Source organism: Pseudorasbora parva, chromosome 3 (genome assembly GCF_024679245.1).
Source record: "Pseudorasbora parva isolate DD20220531a chromosome 3, ASM2467924v1, whole genome shotgun sequence".
NCBI classification, from domain to species: Eukaryota; Metazoa; Chordata; class Actinopteri; order Cypriniformes; family Gobionidae; genus Pseudorasbora; species Pseudorasbora parva.
In genome coordinates, this window is record NC_090174.1 from 12,560,235 (window position 1) to 12,585,496 (window position 25,262).

General features: G+C 40.1%; 1 protein-coding gene across 4 annotated transcripts; it reads left to right on the forward strand.

Moving 5' to 3' along the window:
- Positions 1-319: 319 nt before the first annotated feature.
- Positions 320-25,254, forward strand: hoatz (HOATZ cilia and flagella associated protein). Of its 4 annotated transcripts, none has more exons than XR_010904487.1 (6): positions 320-573; positions 9,920-9,955; positions 10,043-10,116; positions 19,843-19,902; positions 23,927-24,013; positions 24,947-24,984. XR_010904487.1 is itself a non-coding variant. In XM_067439959.1 (6 exons), the coding sequence occupies exons 1-6, from the start codon at positions 342-344 to the stop codon at positions 25,014-25,016; spliced, it is 528 nt and encodes a 175-aa protein (XP_067296060.1). In that variant the 5' UTR covers positions 320-341; the 3' UTR covers positions 25,017-25,254. The 4 variants fall into 4 exon arrangements, 3 of the variants coding, with proteins under 3 accessions (XP_067296060.1, XP_067296061.1, XP_067296059.1); XM_067439959.1 differs by having other exon boundaries at positions 23,958-24,013; positions 24,947-25,254; XM_067439960.1 differs by lacking the exon at positions 23,927-24,013 and having other exon boundaries at positions 24,947-25,254.
- Positions 25,255-25,262: the final 8 nt, after the last annotated feature.

Here is a 25,262-nt window from a genome sequence, read left to right on the forward strand (position 1 = left end):
GTATCTGTTGTCTGAATAATTTTTGGTTTTACTGTATATATGTTAGACCCATGCTAATTTATTTTTTAAAAAAAATATCATGAGATCTTATACTAGATAGTTACTTGATGGTAGCCTATTAACCATATGGTCCATTTTAGCTGACTTCACCCTACATTTTACTCACAAAACATTCTACATACGTTCTACATTCTACAGTTAAATAATTTACATGGAAATATTACTGTTAAATTTTGTATTCCTTTTATATGCGTATTTTGTTGCTGTTATGAAATTCCCGCACTTCCGTTTACTAGTGAGTGTTTAGTCACCATAGCAACCGCAACACATCCTCACTACTAATGGCTAGAACGGCAAGCTCGCTAACTATTATGACTGAAGAACTAGATGAAGAGGTTTTAGACAGTCTTGCAGGAATCGAACAACTTTATACGGTTTTTGATGGAGCGTCACAAGAAGATGTGGCATATGCAAAGGTTTTCTGGAACTCCATTTCTCTTCAGCCTCCAATAGAGTCTCGTCTTGTTTCTGCTGACATCAGGCAGCGGCTAAAAGTTGCGAAGACCCCGCACAGTAAGTGTGACGTTCATTCAACTTATTTTAGGCAAGCCGTTTTGACTTTTATTCATTCCGGATATAATTCTTTATATCAACAATTTAATTTTTACTAGTTAAAATGCTAATTCTTGATATCAACAATTCAATTTTTACTAGTTGATGACAATTCTTGATATCAATTTCAACTAGCCTAAAAACTAATTCTTGATTGCATTTTTACTAGTGATGTCACCGTAGGCTGGCATCATATTCAGGTCATTGCTGTTATACAGTGACTTTTCTGTCTATGATTTACTTACTCATATTTTCTATAAAACGAGTCACATATTTATAAGAAATAGCAATATATTTAGACCTTCTTCATCACTTAAACAGATATAATATACATTAAAAATACTTGTATTTTACAAAAAAATGTATTGATCTATATTTAATTTTATCATGTCCTCAGTACAACGTAATCAACTTCCATAAGAACTATAAACCATCAAATGATAAATATCTTAAAATATTTTTATATATAGAATAGGCTTAACTGTCTCTAATCGTACTAATCATGTGAAACTATAGTTCATTATTATTATTATTATTATTATTATTATTATTATTATTATTATTATTATTATTATTATTATTCATTTACTGTGTCCCTGAAGTTATCTTCCACCCTGTTAGATAAATACCACAATTACATTGATACCATTTTCAGGAAATTAAATAATTTATTTTTCCTGCTGGAATTCAACTGTACAAAATGAAGTAAGCTTCAACTCTCACTCCTACATTTATTTATTTTATTTTATTTTCTTGTCCCACTCTTTAAGTTCCACCCTTTTAGGCTATAATATGAAGAATGTTTGTCCGGTCAAAAAAAAAAAAAAACATTTCTGACAGTTATAAAAGTTCTGTTTATCTGTAGAAGGTTAGCTAGCTAAATGTTGGATCACTCAAAGAGCAACGGCTAAGATTCTATAAACCTTCTAAAAAATTGTATTTAGTGTAAATTGCACATTCTATACACATGTATAGAAAACAATATTATAGGTGCATTTCCACACATTACTGATGGCAAACCATGCAGGACATGAAAGGAAAACTCATCCACTGTTATGGTGTTCCACCCTGTTATGCTCCGTTCCACCCTGTTGGGCAATAATAATTTGACAGCAACGTTAAATGTTTTGCATATTTATGTATTATTTTTGGAGGTGAGGAGCATTTACAGCATTTACAGTAACAGCTTACAGTATATGTTTTTTAACACTTTTTTTTTATTAATTACCATCCTGTTGGCAAAAATTGGTACAAAAAGTACACTTTCTTAATCCTTGTGTGGTGTTCATATTTTTGTTACTCAGCCAGTGTTCGTGGGTCTGGTGGACCCACTGCATGTTTGGGTTTTAATTCAACAAAATCAAAAATGTTATGTTAAAATACTCAACAGATGTTTGCTTCATCCCAATTACAAGCAATATAAATAGCATATATGGTTAATATTTTCTCTTTACCTTTGTTAGATCACATTTAAGAATTGCAACCTTGTGTGGGAACGGCAGGGGTAGAAACAAAACTCACTATTGTAGCTACTCTCTCACACTTACACACAATCTCTCTCGCACACACACACACACACACACACACACACACACACACACACACACACACACACACACACACTCATGCACACACACACACCCATAACATAGCACGCAAACCCCCCACCCCCACCTCACCCCACACATTCACATAGGCACACTTGGATATGTGGTGTATGGTTCCTCTCCATAGGCATACTGGTTTTTCTAATGTACAGACTGTATAATCTATCCCCCTACACTAACCCTCCCCATCACAGAAAACTTTTGGCATTTTTTAAATTTCAAAAAACACCAATTAGTATGTTTTAGTATGAGGACACAGATGTCGTCATAAACCATGTTTACGTTGTAATATCCATGTCATTATACACATTTGTGTCCTCATAAACCATATACATGAACACACACACACACTAACAGCAGGCCCTGACAGGAGGAGGACAGAGTTAAGGTACACTGGACCTACAATTCCCACACTTTTATGAGCCCCGGGTCCAGTGGACCCGAACATCCTGTGTGTAATATAAATGTGTGTGTGTGGGGGGGGGGGACACTTAGTTTGGGACACTTGTCAAGGTCTTTTACCTTAGCTGTATGAGGACACTCCAAACAGGAGGCTGCCCAGTCATTTAGAATGAATGTAAAGGGGGAAGAGTCAGATTTATCTGAAAGATTGGTGAGATTTCTAACTTGTAGAGCCTCTTCTGTATTATCAGCACAAGGAAGACAATTAACAAAAGATAAACAGAACGTTTAACACAACTACTAAATGAATACAATGGATGATAAAGGAATAAAGTGCATAAAATGCATAAAATACATGTGAGTAATTTGAGTGTGGCTATGGAAGAGTTACGTTATCTTATGGAAAGATAAACTGTTGTTTCTCTGAAACTAAGGTGAAGAACCTTATTATGTATCAAACACATAAACAAAAGATTATTTGTTATTAACTAGCATTAGTTTTATTGATGCTAGTTAATAATCCTCTTTGCTAGTTTATATCCTCTTTGTAAGACCAAAGAGGAGGTTTATGGATGTAATGTAGGAGGACATGAAGGTAGTCGGTCTGAGAGAAGAGGATAGGAATAGATGGAGGCAGATGATTCACTGTGGTGACCCCTAAAGGGAACAGCCGAAAGAAAAAAAAATAAGAAAAACTATAGCATCAGTTATATTACCTCCAATGTAAAATCATATTCTGATAATCACCACCAATGCCAAGGTCTCAAGAAAAAGAAGTTTGGTTAAGTGATATTTACGTTGGTTGAGTAAGCAGTCCGATGGTGATGACTTCTTCCGCTGGTTTTGCTGGGAAACAATGCATTGGGGAAAGTAGCTTGAATCCATTTTAACCGACTTGAACACAAAGATATGTGTGATGCTGATTTCCTGTGGCACCAAAGAGTCCTAAAATCTGGAACACGCAGATGAGGCCCTGAAGTAGGTGCAGAAGGTCCTTAATCTGGAACACGCAGATGAGGCCCTGAAGTAGGTGCAGAAGGTCCTTAATCTGGAACACGCAGACGAATGAACCTTTAAGTGAAGGTTTGCTCTCCTGAGCTTAACCTTGTTGCAAATGTCTCTTTGTCTTCTGCCTCTTTGAACCAGACACTCAGAAGTTGGTCAATCCGCTCTGACCTCTCTAGCATGGAGACTCGGGACGTGCTGTAGTCATCTCGCTGGACTAAAACTCTACGTAGTGTTGGTTAATGTCTCTTTCCTTACAGGTTGGAGGCTCAGAACGTCGTAAATATCACCTAACCAAACCTCTTTTTAGAGACCTTGGCATTGGTGTATATTATCAGTATATGATTTTCTAATTTACATTAAATAACTGATGCTAGTTAATAACAAACAATCTTTTGTTTATTTGTTTGATGCATAATAAGGTTCTTCACCTTAGTTTCAGAGAAACAACCGTTTATCTTTCCATAAGATAACGTAACTCTTCTATATCCACACAACTTACTCACATGTATTTTATGCACCTTATGCACCTTTTCGGAGTGTTCTCATAAAGCCAAGGTAAAAGACCTTAGTGTCCCAAACTAAGAGGGGGGAAAGTAGGCCTGTCGCGATAGTCAATTAATCAATTAATCGGACGATTTTAAAAAAATGAGCTCTATAATTTTTCCGCCCGCGATAATTGTCATTTAAATGCTTTTTTTGTTTTCCTTGTCTCTCTCACTGACTGCGCGCGCCTCGTCCGTTTGGGGAGGTGTTTGTACTCGAAGCGCAGACCGGGTGCGGCATGATGAGACGTCATTTTCGGCCAGCAGATTCGTCTGGAACTCGTGGCTCTTCGGTTGCGGAGCCACACGCAAAGTTACGAAATTTGACGTGCACATGCACAAAGCCAAAGCCAAAGCACTCCGCGTCAACGCCATTTTTGCCACGGGCACCCTCGCGCTCAAGCGAATACGTCGTGAATAAATTAGGCTTAAAGCTACACTGAAGTTTGATAAACGCAAGATAATTCTTCAGTTCAAAATTGTGTGCTAAAAAGGCACATAAGTTCCTGTAGAGATAGCAATGCACATTCTCCTTTTTTTGCCAAATAAATGAAAAGCATGTCATGTCAATGTCTTCTCTCTTGCTGTATCAAAATATCACTTTCCTCAGAGATGGTCAAGTTCAGTTTGTGCATGATTAGGCTATGATATAACTTTTTTTTTAAATACTGTATCCTAAATTGTGGATAATTAATATATCATATGCTGAACTACATTTCTGGATATAAAGAAAAAAAACAACAAGAACCGTACAGAACGGAAAACCGTGACCCTAAAACCGTGATACGAACCGAACCCTGGGTTTTGTTAGCCCCTAATATGCACCTGACACACAATCATCCATTGCAGTTTTTATCTATTTTATTTATTGTTTTTGGTACTTATTTAAATGCATTTTTAAACATACTGAGAGTCCATGCTTTAATTGTTTTTGGTTGTTTTGTTCATTTATTGTGGTTATTTAAAATGTTTTCCATTTTTAGTGTTAAATAGTCTTTAGAAATTAAAGTTTATTGAATTTTGAAAAGGTGTACCTGCATTTTTATGTCATTATCATTATTTTAGATGAAAAAGGTCTTAGAACAACAATATTATCGCTTATCGCAATAATTTCTTGGCCAATTTATCATCTAGCAAAATTTGTTATCGTGACAGGCCAAGTGGTCATCTGATGTACTCATAAGCACACCTTAAGAGACATGTGATCCAAAAATCACAACGTCAGTGGTTACGTGTGCACCAATCACCAGGTGCGTTTACATGGAGCACTGTAATCGGTTTAAAAGTCAAATCCAAAAGAAAATGCTCCATATAAACACCTCAATCGGAATAAAAATGCCCAAACCGAATGAAATTGTAATCGGTTTGAGAGAGGTGGGATAAACCTTTTCATGAACCGATCAAACGAAAATGTTCACCATGTAAACGAGCTGACCCGATTACTTTTAAGTGTGCGTCCTTATATGACGTGATACACAGCGCATTCACCACTGGAGAGTGCGCGCCGCGCTCATACATACCAGGCTATGTGTTGACAAGAGAGGAAAGAGAGGCACATTATATACGCGCAAGCTCAATTCTGAATGACTTCTGACGAAAGAGCTGCACGGTGGGTGTATCTTATAGCACAGGGTCAAATCAGATTTGAGGGCAATAGAATACATTTAATATAAAATCTTGAAATGGTGCTCGTGGCGTGGCAGGATTTTGAACAGCTTCCTGAGTCGCCGCGGACAGGCACCGAATGCTGCCGCCGGTGTGCTTACACTCCGCTTCGCGTGCGACCCCCTTGATGCGGGAGACAAACTGCATATCACAAAATGTTTGCAATTGAAAGTCAGCACATGTAAATGCCAGATCGGTTTAGATAACGTCTCATGTAAACAGTCCACTAAATCTTTCAATCCGAATGATTTTAATCGGAATGACAAAAAAGTGTGCATGGCTACTATCTTACTTAATGTCCTTGGGTGGACAAAAGTAAAAATCACTACACCATATATATGTCTCTAACAGGCGACAAACGGCGGCACATGGTGGTGGAGGAGGTGCGCCACCAGGAGGAAGCAGCCAGGTGTGCCAAGGCTGTCTCCCGAGCCCAGCAAGGCCGCTGGATGAAGTGAGATGGCGTGGAGAGGAGGAAAATCACATGGAGTGAGATGTGGGGAATGGAGGCTAATAGGCTAAGGTTCATTAACAGGGCCACATACGTCGTCCTGCCCTCCCCAACCAACCTACATCTCTGGTATGGAGAGGACCCAGCCTGTCCCCTGTGTGCAGGTGCATCCCCAGCAACCCCCAAACACATCCTGGTGGGTTGTAAGACAAGCCTAACTCAAGGAAGGTTCACCTGGCGCCACAACCAAGTGCTGAGGTGTTTGGCTGCCGAACTTGAGAACAAGAGGATAATCATGAACGCCGCGCCTCTAAATGCCCAAACTACCATCCCGCGGAGAACAACCTTCATGCGGGAAGGGGAGAAACAGTGGACTAAGCCATCACTCCCAGAGTCTGGCTCACTGAACGCAGCCCAGGATTGGGAAATGCGGGTAGACCTTTACCAGAGGCTCACCTTCCCACCCGAAATTGCAGCAACCAACCTGCACCCAGACCTTGTCCTTTGGTCCAAGTCCTGCCGGCATGTCTTCATCATTGAAATGACTGTCCCATGGGAGGATGCCATCGACGAGGCATTTGAGCGGAAGAGACTGCGATATGCCAACCTAGCAGCTGAAGCAGAGGGGCGGGGCAGGACCGTGAAGGTGTGGCCAGTGGAGGTGGGATGTAGAGGTTTTGTAGCCAGCTCTACCACAGGGCTTTTGAAGGAAGTAGGGATTAGAGGGCAGTCCCAACGGAGGGCAATCAAAGAACTTACCACTGCAGTGGAACGGAGCAGTCACTGACTGTGGCTGAAACGTATCGGACGCAACATGGGCTGCCAAATGATCGCATGGTGCCACCACCGTGCGACACACACCCAGGTCTGATCAACCCGTGGTGGGCCAACCCCGGCAGAGGGTGTCTTGTGATAAGTGGCCGAAACACCCAATGAGGTCGGGCACACAACTGAAGATGTGTCGCACTGGTGGCACCATGAGTTCTGTGCCAAATTTAACCCCACACAAGATGACATTCCCATTCAATTGTTGTGCTGAAAGTTAGGGATCTTTAACAACCAGTCCTACTAAAAATCCAAATTTATATCAAGAATGCATATCCTCTAAATGAATAAAAGTAAAAACAGCAAGCCATAATTTTAGATCCGCAAATTGTCTTAAAGTGCATTGCAAACGTGTATGAATAAGCTGGGAAACGCAAACACCTTTAATGTTGTGCAAACAGCACTTTTTCTAATTGCACCATTGTTGACCAGACAATGCTGTTTATGTGTCAGGGTTCTGTCACTTTGGTCTATCTTTCTCTTGGTTTTGTGACAGAGCCCTGATGCTCCTGTATTGTTTGTCTTGTGTCCTGTCTTCAGAGTTGTTTTGTGTTCGGTGTGGGGTGTTTAAAGGTGCCCTAGAATGAAAAATTGAATTAATTATGGCATAGTTGAATAACAAGGGTTCAGTACATGGACAAAACATACAGTTCTAGAGTCTAGAACACCATTATTTCCTCCTTCATGTAAATCTTGTTTGTGAAAAACACCACGGAAAAGCAAGCAATTCTCGACCTAATGCCAACTGTGACGCAATCACTGGGGATCATTAATATGTACGCCCCCAACATTTGTATACGGCAGCGCATGCGTCACGTGAGGATAGTGAAAATGGCAGATCATGGAAACAGATGTTATGTTCAGGGCTGTGCAGGGGACAATTTAATTAAAAGTAGTTTGTTTGCTCGGCCCATTTCACCACGGACAGATTTTCTAACCTGGACAATAGCAGGCTTCACTCAGCATCTGATACCGGAGAAGCGGCAATTCAAACTATATCCCCGCGAGCAGTAAGTAGTGATTTTATCCACTTATTGACTGTCTTAAACAATTTCTGATTAAACTGGAAGTTTCTTAGTGAGACAACATAAACGATAATATCCCTTGTGTTGTCTAGATCCAATGCAAGATGCTAGTACAGTAACAATTGGAAACTCCAAGTAGTATACATCAGTATGACAAATGTCAAAGTTAATATTATTTCCTGCCAGTGTTGTCATACAAATCTACAAAATACAACCATAGATGATGGCAACCCCTTTTTTCGGATAGAATTATAATTTTGCCTACAGGCTATTTTCATCATTAACACATAACTCAGGAGCTAACTAATAGTTTAGTTGCTTACAGGTTGCTCACTCGATCCTTCTAGCTAACATCATCTCCACCACTTAAGTTGAAACTGTTGTAATTTGACAAGGTATCGTCAATTTGTTTTTAAAAAAACTGTAGACTACTGTACAAACATATTTGTGCGCTTACGTTATCCAGTTCGCTGTTTAGAGTTTGTGATTCAAAGTGAAGACGCTATCATTGTAAAATCAAACGGTGACGGATTACAGTGATTAAAATGTTTTTAAAATGCTAAAAACAAAGTTGTGACTGCGCTGACAATATGAGTTAATGTGTAAAGTTAATGTTGTATGCTAGTTTACATGTAGGCTGAAGTTATAGTACTGACCTTACGTTTTGCAGGTCTTACTGAAAATAAAGACTAAACTTACCACTCAGAAGCGTCCATTTCCAATCTCAAAACAATTGGTTGTTCCTCAAAATCTATCTTCGTCAGAAACAGGATCAAACATAAGGTAAGATGCATAATCTCTCCATGATTGACAGTATATGGTAGATGTGTTTCTGTCACTGAAATCAGCTGCACAGTGAAACAGCCAATCAGAGCCGAACTCGACATTGATATTCATGAGCCTTACAAATAAGGTTAAAAAACCATTACATCCTAGGGACAGTTTCTGGGGTTGTAAATGGACCTGTGAAACCATATCTGGACTTATTTAACCCTTAAATAAGTCACATACCCTATATGTAGATATCAGAGAACAATTTAAATATTGTTTCTTATTTAGTAGGGCACCTTTAAATCACAGCACCAGTCTAGTCTGGTTTGGGTTTTGTGTCGGATTTAGACATTCATGCTCTGAGTCTTTGTCTTTTATTGTGAGCGCATGGGATGAGCATTTGCTTGTTCCTGTGTGCTCTGTCTTGTCATGTGAGCAGCGCTCTTCTGTCTGTGCTTTCATGTTGTCATGTTTTGTGTGAACATGCAGCTTATGAGTTTTCATTAGCTGCATGTTCATGTCACATTTGGTGTGAGCACATGTTCATGTGTTTCTTTGTTCCATGTACTCTCAAGTCGATTGTCTAACCTCGCCCCACATGTTTCCTGATTATGGTTCATTTGCCCAACCTGTCTTCCCTCGTTAGCCTCGTTTGTTTGCTCCCTATTTAATCTTCTTGTGTTTGCATTCCTGTGCTGGGTTGTCGTCGAACATACCTCATGTTTCCCTGCTCATTGTCATTGTCATTGTCATTGTCATTGTCATTGTCTTTGTCATGTCATTGTCATTGTCATTGTCATTGTCAAGTCAAGAGTTTAATAAAGCCTATTCCTCCTGAAAATTGAGTCCTCACTCCTTTACCTTCAACAAACCCTGACATTATGGGCTTAATGTAGCCTATATGTTGTGTTAACTAATTGCAGTCTCTACATTTTGTTCCAAGTTTATGGTGGCACCTAAAAAGATTTTAAATAAAATAAGATAAAGACTGATTTTCTTTTCTTTTTTTAGCCACAAATGCTGCCGCAAAGCAAGCGTCATGGTCAAGTAAGTATAGTAGGCTATATTGATTGTATGAGTGTATTGTGTTATTGTTAAATGTAATCAGTTTGGCCTGTTTGTGTTTTTTGGTAGAGAGGCATGATGAAATCCAGCAGGATGTTTATTTGAAGCAAAAGCAAGAGGAGAGACAGAAATACATAGAGATGGTGAGATCTCACAGGCACTCCATGTTAACAAACTGTTTTAAGTAGCCTAGCATTTCTTGAGAAAAAAAAAAAGTTTTATTCTGCTGAATTCAAACCTCAGAAAAATGTCCATAAAAGTATTCAGTATTTTCAGCATGTAGGCCTACATAGACACAACATGTTAGGAACTGTGTTTGACCCCCTTTCACCTTCAGAACTGCCTTAATTCTATCAACAAGGTGCTGAAAGCATTCTTTAGAGATGTTGGTCCATATTGATAGGATAGCATCTTGCAGTTGATGGAGATTTGTGGGATGCGCATCCCGGGCACAAAGCTCCTGTTCCACCACATCCCAAAGATGCTCTATTGGGTTGAGATCTGGTGACTGTGGGGGCCATTTTAGTACAGTGAACTCATTGTCGTGTTCAAGAAACCAATTTGAAATGATTTGAGCTTTGTGACATGGTACATTATCCTGCTGGAAGTAGCCATCAGAGGATGGGTACATGGTGATCATAAAGGGATGGACATGGTCAGAAACAATGCTCAGGTAGGCCGTGGCATTTAATTGGGCCAATGCCCAATTGGCACTAAGGGGCAATAAAGTGTGTCAAGAAAACATCCCCCACACCATTACACCAGGTTTAGATTTTTTTATCTGTTGATATTTGCTTAGCTCCATGATGCCATGTCTCTAAACAAGATGCACAGGACCTCAAGCAAAACAAAACAAAAATAGAAAGACACGTCATGGACATATTCCAGGATGACAATGTAAAGATTCATCAGACTCAAATTGTGTGACTGAAACAATGGTTGGGAGGGGGCATGAAGAATCATTTGCACACATGATTTGGCAGCTCTGAGTCCAGACCTTAAATTCATTCAGTCTTTGGGATGTGCTAGAGGAGTCTTTACAGAGTGCTGGACACTTGTATTGTCAAGATTTTGACCAAAATTGGTTTGCAATTTTTGATGGAAATGAAATCTTGTATTCTTCTACAAGATCTTGTATTTACAATGCAAGAGTCAAACACTTTGTAAAGTCTACTCCAGGTTTCTATATGGTTGTTTAAGAAAATGAAAATCTACACACCTCATCAGTTATGGTTAGAAGAACTCTTGCCAAACATATAACATGCTAGAAACATAATATTCACTGTAATAATGATGATCCAGTTTATTAAATCCAAGACTCTTAAGCATTTGCAAATCTAAATGCAAACAGAAAAGATTTTGGCCTGTGATATATCTCAGTGGTGAGCTGTGACTTCTTTAACCGGGTATGCTGGGTGGTGTGTTGTGTCAAAAATGCACCCGGTGCAGATCCGTTGGAAGGGTTTTGAGTTCGTTTTACAAAGAGTGTTAGATACTCAGTTGCTTACACTCATAACACACAGCAATACAGCTAAAAGTATTCCTAATATGTTGGATCTTTTATTTAAAGTTTTCTAAATTGACCTGTTTAGATATGCCTTCTCAAGCACCGGCCGGTAAGAGCTGTGATTTATGGTCTTTGATATAATTTGTTTTTGTCAAATTTTTTACATTATAAAAACTGTTTTAACAGGGGTGTGTAGGCTTTTTATATCCACTGTATGTGGCATACTTTAGTTTGTTGCTATATACACATGTAATAGTGTGTGGACTAGATTGCTCCATTTGCTGTGATCTTTAATTCTAGACAACTACAGAACTAGCCTGTGGAGGGCAGTTATAGAAGAAAGATGAAAGATGATTTGGGATCAGCAGGGTTTCTAAGTGTGGATCTGGCAGGCTGGATATGTCATTGCTCAGCACACCACATTAGCAACATTAGTAACCTATATCTGAGGAACATCACAGATAATTTAAGATAATAAAAAAAAAACATAAAACAGAACTTTGGTATAAAAAGAAGAGATTGTAATGGTGCTACAGCATGTATCACTATTATTATTGCTGATACTTTGATGCTAGGCATTTGAACACACCCCTAACCCTACATTTTGATGTGTACAGTAATGAATCCTTGCAGCCATCTACGCTGTTGAAGCACCTGATATGTTGTGCTTCATATTACCAGGCAGTTATTATGCTGATTAATTGTGCACTTTCAGCATGCTTTCAAACAGAGGTCTCCGATAAATGTACAGATTTAATTTAAAGGTTTCCATCGCTGTCTGACTCGTGTAAATTTTCTCACAGAGGAGTCAGTTGTAATGCTATCCAGCTGGCAGAATCTTTAAGAGCCTTCTTAGATGCTCTTAAGCCCTACATTTGTGCAGTGATGAATCTCTCTACATAGCTACTTTCTCTCCCAACACTGCACTAACCACATTTACTAATCTGATTAGCAGGAAATCATTGGTCTTGCAGATCAATTCATCTGAGTAAGAATAAAGAAGTATTGATTTGTCCCTTTTGTGGGGCACTGCTGGGACAAGAAACTTGTCGTTTTGCTTTAAAGACTAAGTAACTTTTTTAAACTGTGGTCATATTATGTGGTTATGCAAAATGTCCAAATATGATTCTTGCCATTTATTCATAGGCATGGATCATTAAAATGATACAAATCTGAAATTAGAGAAAAAACATATAATGTTGACATATAATGCATGTATTGTCTGTGAATTTTGTTTTATCACAATTTTAGGGTCAAAAAGTGGTCCACATAATTTCGTAATATTATTTTAAATATTTTTTCATTGCAAATTATTTTATCAGTATTAAAAAGCGTAATTGAAAAAAAAAGCATTTTGACTTTGAATAAATCCCCCTTTAATGAAAGCATCATTCAAACTGCGTGGAATAACTCAATCTCATGGCAAAAACTTATGTTTTAGCGAATTGGTGGCTAATTCATACAATCTGTCTTATACATTTTTGTATGATCTGCTTACGTGTCAGAGGAGAATAGATCTTCACGCTTACTTTTTGTCTAAATTTTTAAGTTTAAAGTTTTCCAGTCATTCACGTTGTACAAATTCATTCAAAACTTCCAACATGTAAAGTAGTTATGTTCAACAAGATCAAGTTGGCATTAACTCCACAAGTGTGCTTAAAGTCCCCCTATAGTCAATAATTGTATCCCTTAAAACTAATTTTGATATATTTAAAAGTTGTTTGTCCTGTGAAAAAAGTTATTCATGCCTTAAAAAAGCTTGAATGTACCTATGCATCATTTAGTATATGCAGAATCATGAATATGCAAATTATTCCTGCCTCGACTCACTCACACCAGCTCAGAGATCCACACGGTCAATTTGAATGCAGTAAATGTTGCTGTTACGTCCACCTGGCTGAAGCAACATAAGAAAAGTGGAGGCCACACATGGAATTCAATTTAACAAATAAACATTTAATAGAAAATAAGTCAAAATAATAATACAAGAACTGAAGAAAATAATAAAGAAAAGAAAAACTGGTTTAATTCAACCATAAATGTTTGAACCAGAAACGTTGATTTTTCTTTTTTTCTTTTTTCTTTTTGCTGGTTTAAGGGGAGAAAAATGGTGTTGACTTATGAATTTACACATTTTGTCTTAAAGCAAATTAAAAACACCACTTAGACATATAAATAGCATTAAAACCTTCCAATTGGTCTACTTACACTACTTCCTAAAAGTATGTACTCTTTTTGTGAATACAAAGTACATACTTTTGAGTGTGTAGCAGAAAAGTATGCAAGCTTCGGGACATACTACTTCATCATCTTTAACAGACTCTGTCGCTTAGTTACGTGCATCCCATCACCATTTAACTGCCCTGTCAATCATTGTCAGATTCATCACAGCTAAAATCCTCCACATTCAGTTCAATTTCCTACCGTATCGGAGAGAAATGTAGTAGCACGTTGATTTGCCATGTGTTGGTCTTTAATGCAGAGACTCTCCTCATGTGTTTGCAGTTTAAATAAAATGACGCATTTAAAAGTTAATGGCAAAACGTGTCAGTGCAAAAGTTCACAATGCTGCTGCAGGTGAAATATAATGTGGATAGCACTGAATAAATATCTTTTAGTCAGGTTAAATACTGATAATTGATAATTTAAAACTTTATCTAAACCTCTCTACTTAACCGTCATCCATCATGTTTATTGTTTTTTAACACTTTTTATCCGCAATTGTAGTTCTAATCGAATCCTCGTCCAACTCGCAATGGGTTGTGGGCAATATCAGCCTTAAGAGTGTACATCGATCCGCAGTTCGAATTCTGACCGGAAATAGTAGACGATCCGGGTATCTTTGGAATACTCTTTTCAGCATACTACGATATGGGACATACTAATTCTATTTTAGAATACTATTTGGTATGGATGATATGCGAATTGGGACGCAGGGCCAGTTTTGACGTTGGGAATTGCCATCAGGTGCGGCGGTTGGAGAAGCAGACCGGTGATTGGGGCGTGTTTGACCCTTAGGGAAATAAAAAGGGCATTGTGTGGAAGAGAAAGGGAAGTCAAGTCGGGGAGTTGAGTCTGCCTGGGAGATCATTGCCTGGGAACACACCGGGCACTCCTCAGTATAAATGTCATTACATTGATTTTTGGGGGGAATTTTTCAAGGACAGGCCGGTTCGGGTGCCGACAGAAAAACGAGAGTGGGAACGTGTCCTGGCCGACTGCCGTAGGATCCATGCGGCTGGTAGTAGGGAGGACCACGAGGATGTTGGCTGGGTGGTCTGCCGTTATGCTCTGTCAATCCCAGCACTGAGTGAGGCTGTTGTCCGGGCCAGGTTGCCTTGCGGGGACTTATGGGCCGGAGAACTGGGTCCTTGTAGAACCCCATTGGGACTGCCAGTCCCTGAAGGTGGAACGAGGGCTGACCATAGTCCATAGGGGTCGGGTTGCTGTAAGAGTGCGGAATGCAAACCCTTATCCTGTCCATCTCTGTTGTCACCTTCTGTTGGCCCAAGTTACCTCCGTGAGCCCTCAACAAGTGTGGGAAAACAAGGATGTTTGCTTTAGTCAGGTGAGCCCTGCGGTGGTAGAGGTGGCGTTAGGCAGATACAACCAAGGACAGAGTTCTCGAAGGATGGGATGCTGGACCATCTTAAGGGAGATTCCTTGGAGGGAGAGGATTTGGAGAAGGACCAACAACATCAGCTCCGGCACTTCTTGATCAAATGGCGGCACGTGTTCTCCACTCATGAAGGGGATTACGGTTGCACCGGGGTTATCAAGCATCCAATACTCGCGGGTGACACAGGACCCAGCCAGGAACAGTATCGCCCTATACCACCGACCCTCTACACAGAGATTTGCACACTGTTGAAAGGTATGTTGGAAGGAGGCATCATCCGAGAGAGCAGCAGCCCGTGGGTGGCCCGAATTGTCCTGGTGCGAAAGAAGACGGGTGTTTGGAGGTTCTGCATCGATTATCGGAGATTGAATTACGTGACAAAAAAAGATGCGTACCCACTGCCAGAGATTGAGGACTCCCTGACTAGTTTAACGCAGGCCGCGTGGTACTCCACCTTGGATCGTGGGTACTGTCAGGTCCAGAAGAAAGTGGGAAGAAAGGGATCAGGAGAAGACTTTCACCACTCCCTTTGGGCTCTTCGAATGGGATAGGATGCCTTTCGGCTTGTTTAATGCCCCTGCAACCTTTTATCAGTTGATGCAGCGGTGCCTGGGAGATCAGTTGGTTGACAATACCTTGGTCTATCTAGATGATGTTATCGTATTTTCCCCAGACTTTGCCTCCCATTTGCTCCACCTAGAACAAGTGTTCCAGGCCATGGAAAAATATGGATTGAAGTTACACCCGGACAAGTGCCAGCTGCTCAGGAAAGAGGTGAAGTTCTTGGGGCATCGTGTGAGTGCTGCGGGGGTCTCCCCTGACCCTGAGAAGGTGTCGGCAGTCCAGGAGTGGAAGTGGCCTAAGAACGTTAGTAAAGCCGGGTTGGGAGCCGTGTTGGTACAGCAACAACAGAGCTCGAGGAGGGATTGATGGTGGGGAGTTGAGGCTCCCAAACTCTGTTGGGATGGCGTGCCCACTAGCTGGGGGTGGGACCCCAGACGATGGAGAGAACTTTAAGGGAAGGAGGAAGGTCTGGCAAGAGTACGATCTTACCTGGATAAGGGCTTTTTGCCTGGGGCTGAAGAAAAACAGGCCCAGACTTTGACGGAGAGATGACTTTTGGGACAGTGGAGAAGACTTTGGTTAAAGGATGGGGTGGTTTGTTGGTCCATCCAGGACCCAGCGACTCGAGAGATGGTGCACCAAGTGGTAGTGCCAATGGACCAGCTTTGCTGCAGGCTTACCATATGTATATGGGACACCAAGGACAGGAAAGGACGTTGTCCTTTTTGTGAAGGTATTTTCATTAGTCCAGGATGGAGGTGACAGTTAAGGCTTTTGTTCAGAGTTGTTCACGGTGCCAGCTTTTTAAAGCTAAAAAAATATGTAAGAGCCCCTTTGGTTCCCATTTGGCCCAGAGCACCATTGCACATTGTGGAGAAGGATTTCTTGATGCTGTTGCGTCCCATGGATCGAGTCCAGAATGTTCTGGTAGTGACAGAACTGTTTACTAAGTATGCTTGGGCCAGACAGCTACAACTATGGCTGATGCACTCTGGAGGACGGTGATCCAGCCTTTTGGGTGCCCCGAGACCCTTCACTCAGACCAGGGCCCAAACTTTGTTTCTAAAGTGATACAGGAACTGAGCCATCTTTATGGGTGCCAAAAGATTCATACCACCCCGTACCACCCTCAGGGTAACGGAGGATGTGAGAGGTTTAATCAGACCTAGTTGGGCCTTCTGGGTACCTTGGAAGTGGACCAGCAGAACAAGTGGGTTGAATGTCTCCCCTCGTTAGTACAGGCTTATAACAATAGTGGACACAATGTTACAGGGTCCTACTTGATGTTTGGGAGACACTTGCATTTAGATTTACATGTTGATTTACTTCTGGGAATAGGACCTACAGAAGGCGTTCAGAGTACAACTGAGTGGGTGAACCAGCACCATCAGCAGCTCCATGATGCATATGGACGGGTCGCGGACCATTTGAGTGCAGCCGAAGTTAAGAACAAGCGGTAGTACGACCTGACAGCTCGAGAAGCTCCCTTATTGCCAGGAGAGAGAGTCCTGGTGAGGGACAGCCAGCATCAAGGGAAGGGTAAGCTCAGTGACTGGTGGGAGACAACGGCTTACATAGTGGAATGCCAACAAGGGCCTGGTCTGCCTGTGTACATTGTCCACCCTGAAGGAAGGCTGGGTCCGGAACAGGTACTCCATCGGAATTTGCATCAACCTTGTACTCATTACTCAGTGTCAACTGGGGAAGCCCCAGCAGTTTCCGGTGATGGGGTGGGCAGTGGTTCCAGAGATCCCAGAGGTGGAGAATGAGAGAGTAGCACCTGTAGCACCACCCAGATGCTCCCAGCGGGACACTCAGGGATGACCCCCAGAAAGGTATGGAGAATGGGCTGAAATGCAAAGGTTCTAGGGGCGAGAACCCAATAGTGTGGAGGGATGTCATGGGTGACAAGTCTTTAACCAAAACGGAACTCAAAATGAGAGTTAGAGTTTCCAGGGGAGCACTTCCGGAAATGAATGACTTTTGCTGTACAGCTATTTTCCCATCTAATCCAACATCAGTGAGTTATGGAAGAGACCCCATGTCCACGCCTCTTCTGTAAGTTGTGGGATTTGCAGTGTCATTTGTATACATATTCACGTATGATTAATTGTGTGGGTTGCAGTGGAACACGAGTGTGGGATTGAATTATGAAGGACATTGGGATCTTTATCTGGAATATACCTATCTCTCTGCTGTGTCCAGCTGCATAAGTCGCTACAAGCTGTGAAAGCCCAGTAATGTGAGTGAAGTTGTTCATTGTTCTGTCTGTTTGAACCAAGTGCCCGAAGACGCTAAAAGCTGTGAATGCCTGTTGCTGTGGCCGAATATACTCACCTATCTCTCTGCTTTGTCCAGCTGCACAAGTCGCTACAAGCTGTGAATGCCTGGTAATGTGAGTAGGGTTATTCAATGTTCTGTCTGTTTGAACCAAGTGCCTGAAGACACTAAAAGCTGTGAATGCCTGTTGCTGTGGTCGAATATACTCACCTCTCTCTCTGCTGTGTCCAGCTACATGAGTCGCTACAAGCTGTGAATGCCCGGTAATGTGTTTGAAGTTATCCATTGTCCTCTCTGTTGAACCAAGTGTCCGAAAATGCTAAAAGCAGTGGACACCTGTTGCTGTGGCCAAATAAACTCACCTCTCTCTCTCCTGTGTCCAGCTCTACGAGCCACTACAAGCTGTGAATGTCCGGTAATGTGTTTGAAGTTATTCATCATTCTCTCTGTTGAACCAAGTGCCCAAAGACGCTAAAAGCTGTGAATGCCTGTTACTGTGGCCGAACCTATTCACCGTTCTTTATGTGGTATCCAGCTTCAAGAGCCGCTATAAGCTGTGAATGGCCTGTAATGTGGCTGAAGTTATTCATTGCTCTTTCTGTTTAAACTTAGTTGCGGACAACGTTAAGTGGCTGTCAATGGCTATTCTGTTACGAGAAAGATAGTGGCTATCCTGTCACAAGAAAGATACGTACCTTCCTCTGACTCCATCGCAAAAAGCTGCAAACAAGTCTGACGAGGGAACCAACCAGGCATTCCAAAGTATCCCTTTTCCCCGCCCCATAAAGTCTGGCGTGAGGAGATGAGCTGGGCCTGACTGTTTTTATGTTGACCTTTTAGAAAATAAATTTGTTTTTATATTTACCTGTTGTTGTCCGCCTGTTGTGTTCCTGTGGTGCAGCTCCTCTGGGTGGTACCGTGAGTCAGGGGCGAAGGCTGGTTGTAATTGAGTGCCCGCCCGACCTGTGACAATTACTTGTGACCGTCTATAATAATTTTGATCGTCTTTACCATGTGCCTTCCATATTCTACATATTCTACAGTCTATAAATTGGCGATTACTGTGTTCTTCACAATTTGATCTGTCATTCATCTTCTAACATCTGAAGATAGCATGTAGAGCAGTTCAGTGGGCAGTGCCCTCTCTGTAATGTCTGGATATACGCTGTGAGTAATCAACCTGAAAACTCCAAGATGGATGGCCCTCTGGAGGACAGATCCATTTTATGAGATTACTCTTAGCTAATTAACCTCATTCCCATCCCTCATCAGAGTGTTATACATTGGAGGTTTTTCATAAAATCTAGCTTTGCACTTTCAAAGAAGCATTTGAGGCTGAATTCAAAAATGCTTTAAAGTAATTTATGTAGATATATACATTAACACTTCAATCATCATGTTGATTGTAGTGTTTACTTTTAACATGAACATTTTTCCATGAAAGTTTTAGCAGATTGCAATTTGACAGATGTTTACAGTGGTTGATAATAATCAACAAAGACATTGCATTACATTACTATAACTGATTAACCTGACATAACGTGACATTGGCTTGACAAATAGTTACAGAGTACAAGCATATAATGGATTTAATGAAATGACATTAAGTGCAGCCAGAAACTATGGCCGTTAAATCAAAATTATGAGGCTTGTTTAGTAAGTGCAGCTGTCGGCTTGAATATACTTCAGCAGTGCTGTTATACTCAACAAAATCATATGTATCACAGGGAACCATCTTTTACGGATGGGCATCAATGTAGGTGTCGATAAATAACTTCAGTAACTGTTATGCAATGTACACCTGAAGCTTTGTCTGCCATCAAGACAAATTCCCTGTGTCTTTAAACATGCTTGCCAATAAATCTCTTTTTATTCTGATTCATATTTTGTATGTGTTAGGCCAAGAAAAGAGAACAGATTATTGCTCTTCTGAAAAACCAGAGGGATGAACGAATTAAGGTAAGAATATTAAAGTACTTGGCCCCATTAGGTTAAAACATCCGCTCAGGTCTCTCAGTTCATTTTGGATCAGCCTTAACCTCATCTCGGGTCTTCTGCTAACACAGCCATTGCATATTTGGATGCTGCAGGACAGGGTTCCTCAGACAGCCAAGTGTTTTATTTCTCTCCCATTCATTAGAGTGCTCTCTCTCCCTTTCTCAGCACTTTTTCCCTAGAGCCTCAGCATTTCTTAGAGCATCCTCCCCTATAGAGGAGGAGAGTAAAGGAGGGGGTGGGCTTCCTCAAGACTTTGATGTCTCTCTGGGGAGTAGCCTGATGATTGCGGGGTAGTGGTGCTTTATCCAGTCCCTGCTGAGTACCTTATACACCCAGTTTGCTAAGTTGGACAAGTCAGTTGTTTTTAGAAAGTCCAAAGTGTATGTATGTATGTATGTATGTATGTATGTATGTATGTATGTATGTATGTATGAATGTATGTACAGAGGTTGAACAAAATGAAACTGAAAAACTGTATCATATTCCACATAACATAATGGGAGACATATCAGAGTTAAAAAGAGTTCAAATTGTTGGTGCACATCTCACTGGCTCATCTGTGGCCAGGACAGCAAGCATCTGTGGTGTATCAAGAGCTATGGTATCCAGGGTAATGTTGGCATACCACCGCATATAGGACAAACCACATTCAACAGGAGTAACTGTCGACGCAAGAAGAGGCTGTCTGAAAGGGATGTCTGAAAACGAACCTGGATTGTATAAAAAAACATAAAACCGCAACTGCCCAACTCATTGCAGAATTAAAGGGGTAGTTCCGTGTTTTTTTTTCTAGGCATGGTTGTGTTTTAGGGCACAGTATAGCATGTCTTAATACTTCATTTTTTTAAACGCTATTTTTCTTATATTTTACCTTTATTCCACACCGTCTCCACTGTCCTTTGAATGGATAATTTGCTGCCTGCTTCTATGAAGCCAATTCCTCCGAAATATGCAATAGTCTTAGATTGGTTAGATGGCCAAATGTAGTTTCATGTATTTTTATTGGCTGAAGTGCCAAGGATAGGTTGTCCGGAAACGCCACACCCCTTACCATTATGGGCAGAAGTCACATCTGCAGTGACTAGCAAGGGTTTATAATGTCACCAACCCGGAAAGAAGCTTGTTGTAGTCCAAACTGGCTGTTTTTAAACTTCCATAACTTAAAAAGACAATATCTCCGTTTGCATTGTACTTTCAGTGCTGTAACTTTGCAGATACTGTTTCTGCTCAGACAGCAACATTACACACTTACGCTTGCAACCACCCCTTTAAATGTGCACCTGGACTTTCCTGTTTCCACCAAAACGGTTTGTTGGGAGCTCCACATAGTCAATATTCATGGTCAGGCTGCTATAGACAAACTTTTGGTCACTCGTGCCAAAGCCAAATGTCGGTTTCAGTGGTGCCTAGTGAAAATCTTGGGCTGTGGACAGTGTGAAACATGTATTGTTCTCTGATGTGTCCATCTTCAGTGTCTTTCCCACCTCCGTGGGAGTTGTGGAGAAGCCCCAAAGAGGCTTAACACTGTTACGTGCCCAGAGTGAAGCACGGGGGTGGATCAGTGATGCTTTGGGACGCAATATCATATGGCATTCCCTACTGTGCTTGATGGTCACTGCCAAGGATTATCAAACCATTCTGGAGGACCATGTGCACCTAATGGTTCAAACAAAGTACCCTGAAGAGGGTGCCGTGTATCAGCAAAATAATGCACCAATACAAATTGCAAGACGTGACAGAATAACTTGATGAACATGACTGTGAAGTTGAACATCTCCCATGGCCTGCATGGCATTAAAAAAAACTATTTTCAGGATTTACTAAATGCACGCTGTGAAAAAATAGCCCTAAGAGGCATGGATTGAGTTATTTTTCAGCTGACATTATTGCATATGCATTTGTTGGAGTTTCCCTTTCAGACACAACATTTTTGGAAGGAGAGTATTTAAATAAATCATGAAAAGTGATTTACTCAGGTTTTCAATCATCAATTTACTGGTATTTGCACCATTATTTACTGGCCAAAAAAAGAAGACTAATTTGTGCTGCTCTTGGTAGATTGCATTGGTCATTATGGAAATGATCCGGCTTCGTCCATTTTCTTTAATTTGCGTGTCGTCAGAAGACCATGCGCTGAACCTTCCACTCCCGTCTGCACTTTTTTACTAATTTGCTCTCATGCTAATTAGCCATGTTTTGTAAATCTGGGGTATTTTAGAGGAGCAAGTCAGAAAACGTTTTCCTCCACCAGCATGTTCATGTTCTGAAAAAAGAATGGCTCAAAATTCCTCTGCTCACTGTGAATGACACGTATCTGTCATTCCCAAGACTAATTGATACTGTATTGAATGAAAAAGGAGGCATTATGCCATACTAGTAAATTATTGTGATCTAAAGCTAGGTGTTTTTCAGTTTCATTGTCCAACCCCTGTATGAATTAACTTTTAAACTTGAAAACTGTACATTAAACAGTTAAAGCTGAGATGGATAAGAAATTCAAGGGAAATTAATAAACATTAACACTTTAGTATGGGGAACACAAATTCACTATTAACTACAACGTTTGCCTTAATAAACTCATGTTACATGTAGGTATTGGATGTAGAATAAGATCATGCAGAATAAGGCATTAATAAGTGCTTTATAAGTACTAATAAACAGCCACTTGTACATATGTACTTATTATTTACAATAACTGTGTAATAACTAGGTACTAACCCCTAAACCTAACCATAACCCTATAATTACTAGTACTTTCTTGGTAACTACATTGTAAGTACACATACTGTAAAATAAAGAGCAACCTTAAATTTTCATAATTTTTGATCAAACAGACGTTGATGTCATGGGGACAAAATTAAGGAAAATACGTATTTTAACACCCTGCTATTTTGCAAGTTCTCCCACTTGGAAATCATGGAGGGGTCTGAAATTGTCATCATACGTGCATGTCCACTGTGAGAGATAATCTATTTTTAAAAAATCCAAAAATCACAATGTTGGATTATTTAACTATTTATTTGTATGATACAGCTGCAAATAAGTATTTGAACACCTGAGAAAATCACTGTTAATATTTGGTACAGTAGATTTTGTTTGCAATTACAGAGGTCAAATGTTTTGGGGGTTTTTTGACATCCGTTTGACATTCACAAACTAATGTCTGTAGTTTTTCACCAGGTTTGCACACACTGCAGGAGGGATTTTGGCCCACTCCTCCCCACAGGCCAACTCCTCAACACAGATCTTCTCTAGATCAGTCAGGTTTCTGGCCTGTCTTTGAGAAAGACGGAGTTTGAGCTCACTCCAAAGATTCTCTATTGGGATTAGGTCTGTAGACTGGCTAGGCCATGCCAGAACCTTGAAATGCTTCTTACAGAGGCACTCCTTGGTTATCCTGGCTGTGTGCTTCGGTTCATTGTCATGTTGGAAGACCCAGCCTCGACCCATCTTCAATGCTCTTACTGAGGAAAGGAATTTGTTCCCCAAAATCTCGCAATATATGGCCCCAATCATCCTCTCATTAAGACAGTGCAGTCGCCCTGTCCCATGTGCAGAAAAACACCCCCAAAGATGATGCTACCACCCCCATGCTTCACAGTAGGGATGGTGTTCTTTAGATGGTACTCATCATTCTTCTTCCTCCAAATATATATATTGTGATTTCTGGATTTCTTTTTTAGATTATGTCTCTCATAGTGGACATGCACCTACGATGACAATTTCAGACCCCTCCACTCCCCTCCCCTACTTACTTATTTTCCTCACTATACATATAGGTGCAATTTTTTTCACATGACATTGTTTGTTTATATATATATATATATATATATATATATATATATATATATATATATATATATATATATATATATATATATATATATATATATATAAACAAATGCTTTCTGTAAGGGTCTATGGAGATCATAAAACACAGAGAAACATTTTTTCTAATAGGTCTCTTGTTTTTAATGGCATGCAGGATTAATACAGGTTTGCTGTATATTCAACAGAAGGAGATTATATCCTACCAGCACAAACCAAGAAAAGGTGGCCCAGTAGAAGAAAGGTACCTCTAAAAAAATGTATTTCTTTTCTTTCTCAGAGATAATTATGATTTCATCTAGCAAATTATTTTTCACTGTATCTTTCACTACGGATACAATCACAATAAACTTTTTTTATAATTAAAGGTGTTGTGCAGTGCAATGCAATACTGCATTTAATAAAGTAATATTTATTGTGTGCTTTATAGTAATTTACAGCTGTGGACGGTATACAAGGAGCTGTTTTGCTGCTAAGGCTGTTACTGTAAATCACATCCAGTTATAAAAGGGAAAATCACATAGGCCCTCACCCCCAAGTATTATTTAAACATGTAAACTGGTGAGGGGGGAAATGATGTGCCTTGCTTAAGAGAGAGGAACATTACTGACAGTTTCTAATGTTTTCATTATTATATGGCTTCCTAGCCTACTAAAATTGATCTCCAGACCGAGTGATGAAGGGTTATTGGAAAACCAACTTAAGCTTATATTGAGGCTTAGTTATTGATCTGAAATCTGTCTGATCTTTTCTGCTCTGCTCTGTACCGACATCTCAAAGCGCCATTGATTACCTGTCCTATTATCCAAAACAATTTCCTTTCTGATAAATGCATCATTGCAAAATCCTTTCCTTATTGTCATGTAGGAAGACTTTCATTAGCCTGTGTGGCAGATTGGTTTCGAGCAACATTAAATTAAATGTGTAAGCATGACACATATTATGATAATGCTGACTGCATCTAAATATAACGAAAAACAGAAAATGCATGATTTTGTATTAAATAATATCAAATTATGGTTTTTATAAGATTTTGTATTGACTATGGTTACATTTTATTTTGTTATCCTTATTACATTGTAATTATACATTTAACCACTGAGTAAAATGTTACCTAAACTAATTTTAGTTTAAAAAACCTTGAAATCCTGTGTGTGTGTGTGTTTATGTTTATTAGATTGGCTCCAAAGACACTTTCATCATCATCTGTGGAAGAGGACCAGAAAGAAGTTCTGAAGCTCCAGTAAAAATATTGATGAAATTATAGTCCATGCATGAAAAACGTGTATTTTACCATAATAGACAAATGTTCAATAAGGTTACTTAAAATGCACCAAGATCATTGGCTATGTCGTGTATCATATAAACTGTTTTTAACACTTTATATAGTAGACCAATCTGAAGATCAGTAAGCACTCTCAAGGCTGCTTGTAAACTGTAATGTAATTTGTTCATATCAAATAAAAGCCCATGGTGTGTTGGTTACTGTCATT

Coding starts and splice junctions, on each gene's coding strand:
- hoatz (XM_067439958.1), top strand. CDS start 6,331: ATGTGGGGAATGGAGGCTAATAGGCTAAGGTTCATTAACAGGGCCACA. Junction 6,949..9,919: donor TGAAGGTGTGGCCAGTGGAG/GTGGGATGTAGA, acceptor TTCTTTTTTTAG/CCACAAATGCTGCCGCAAAG. Junction 9,956..10,042: donor AAAGCAAGCGTCATGGTCAA/GTAAGTATAGTA, acceptor GTTTTTTGGTAG/AGAGGCATGATGAAATCCAG.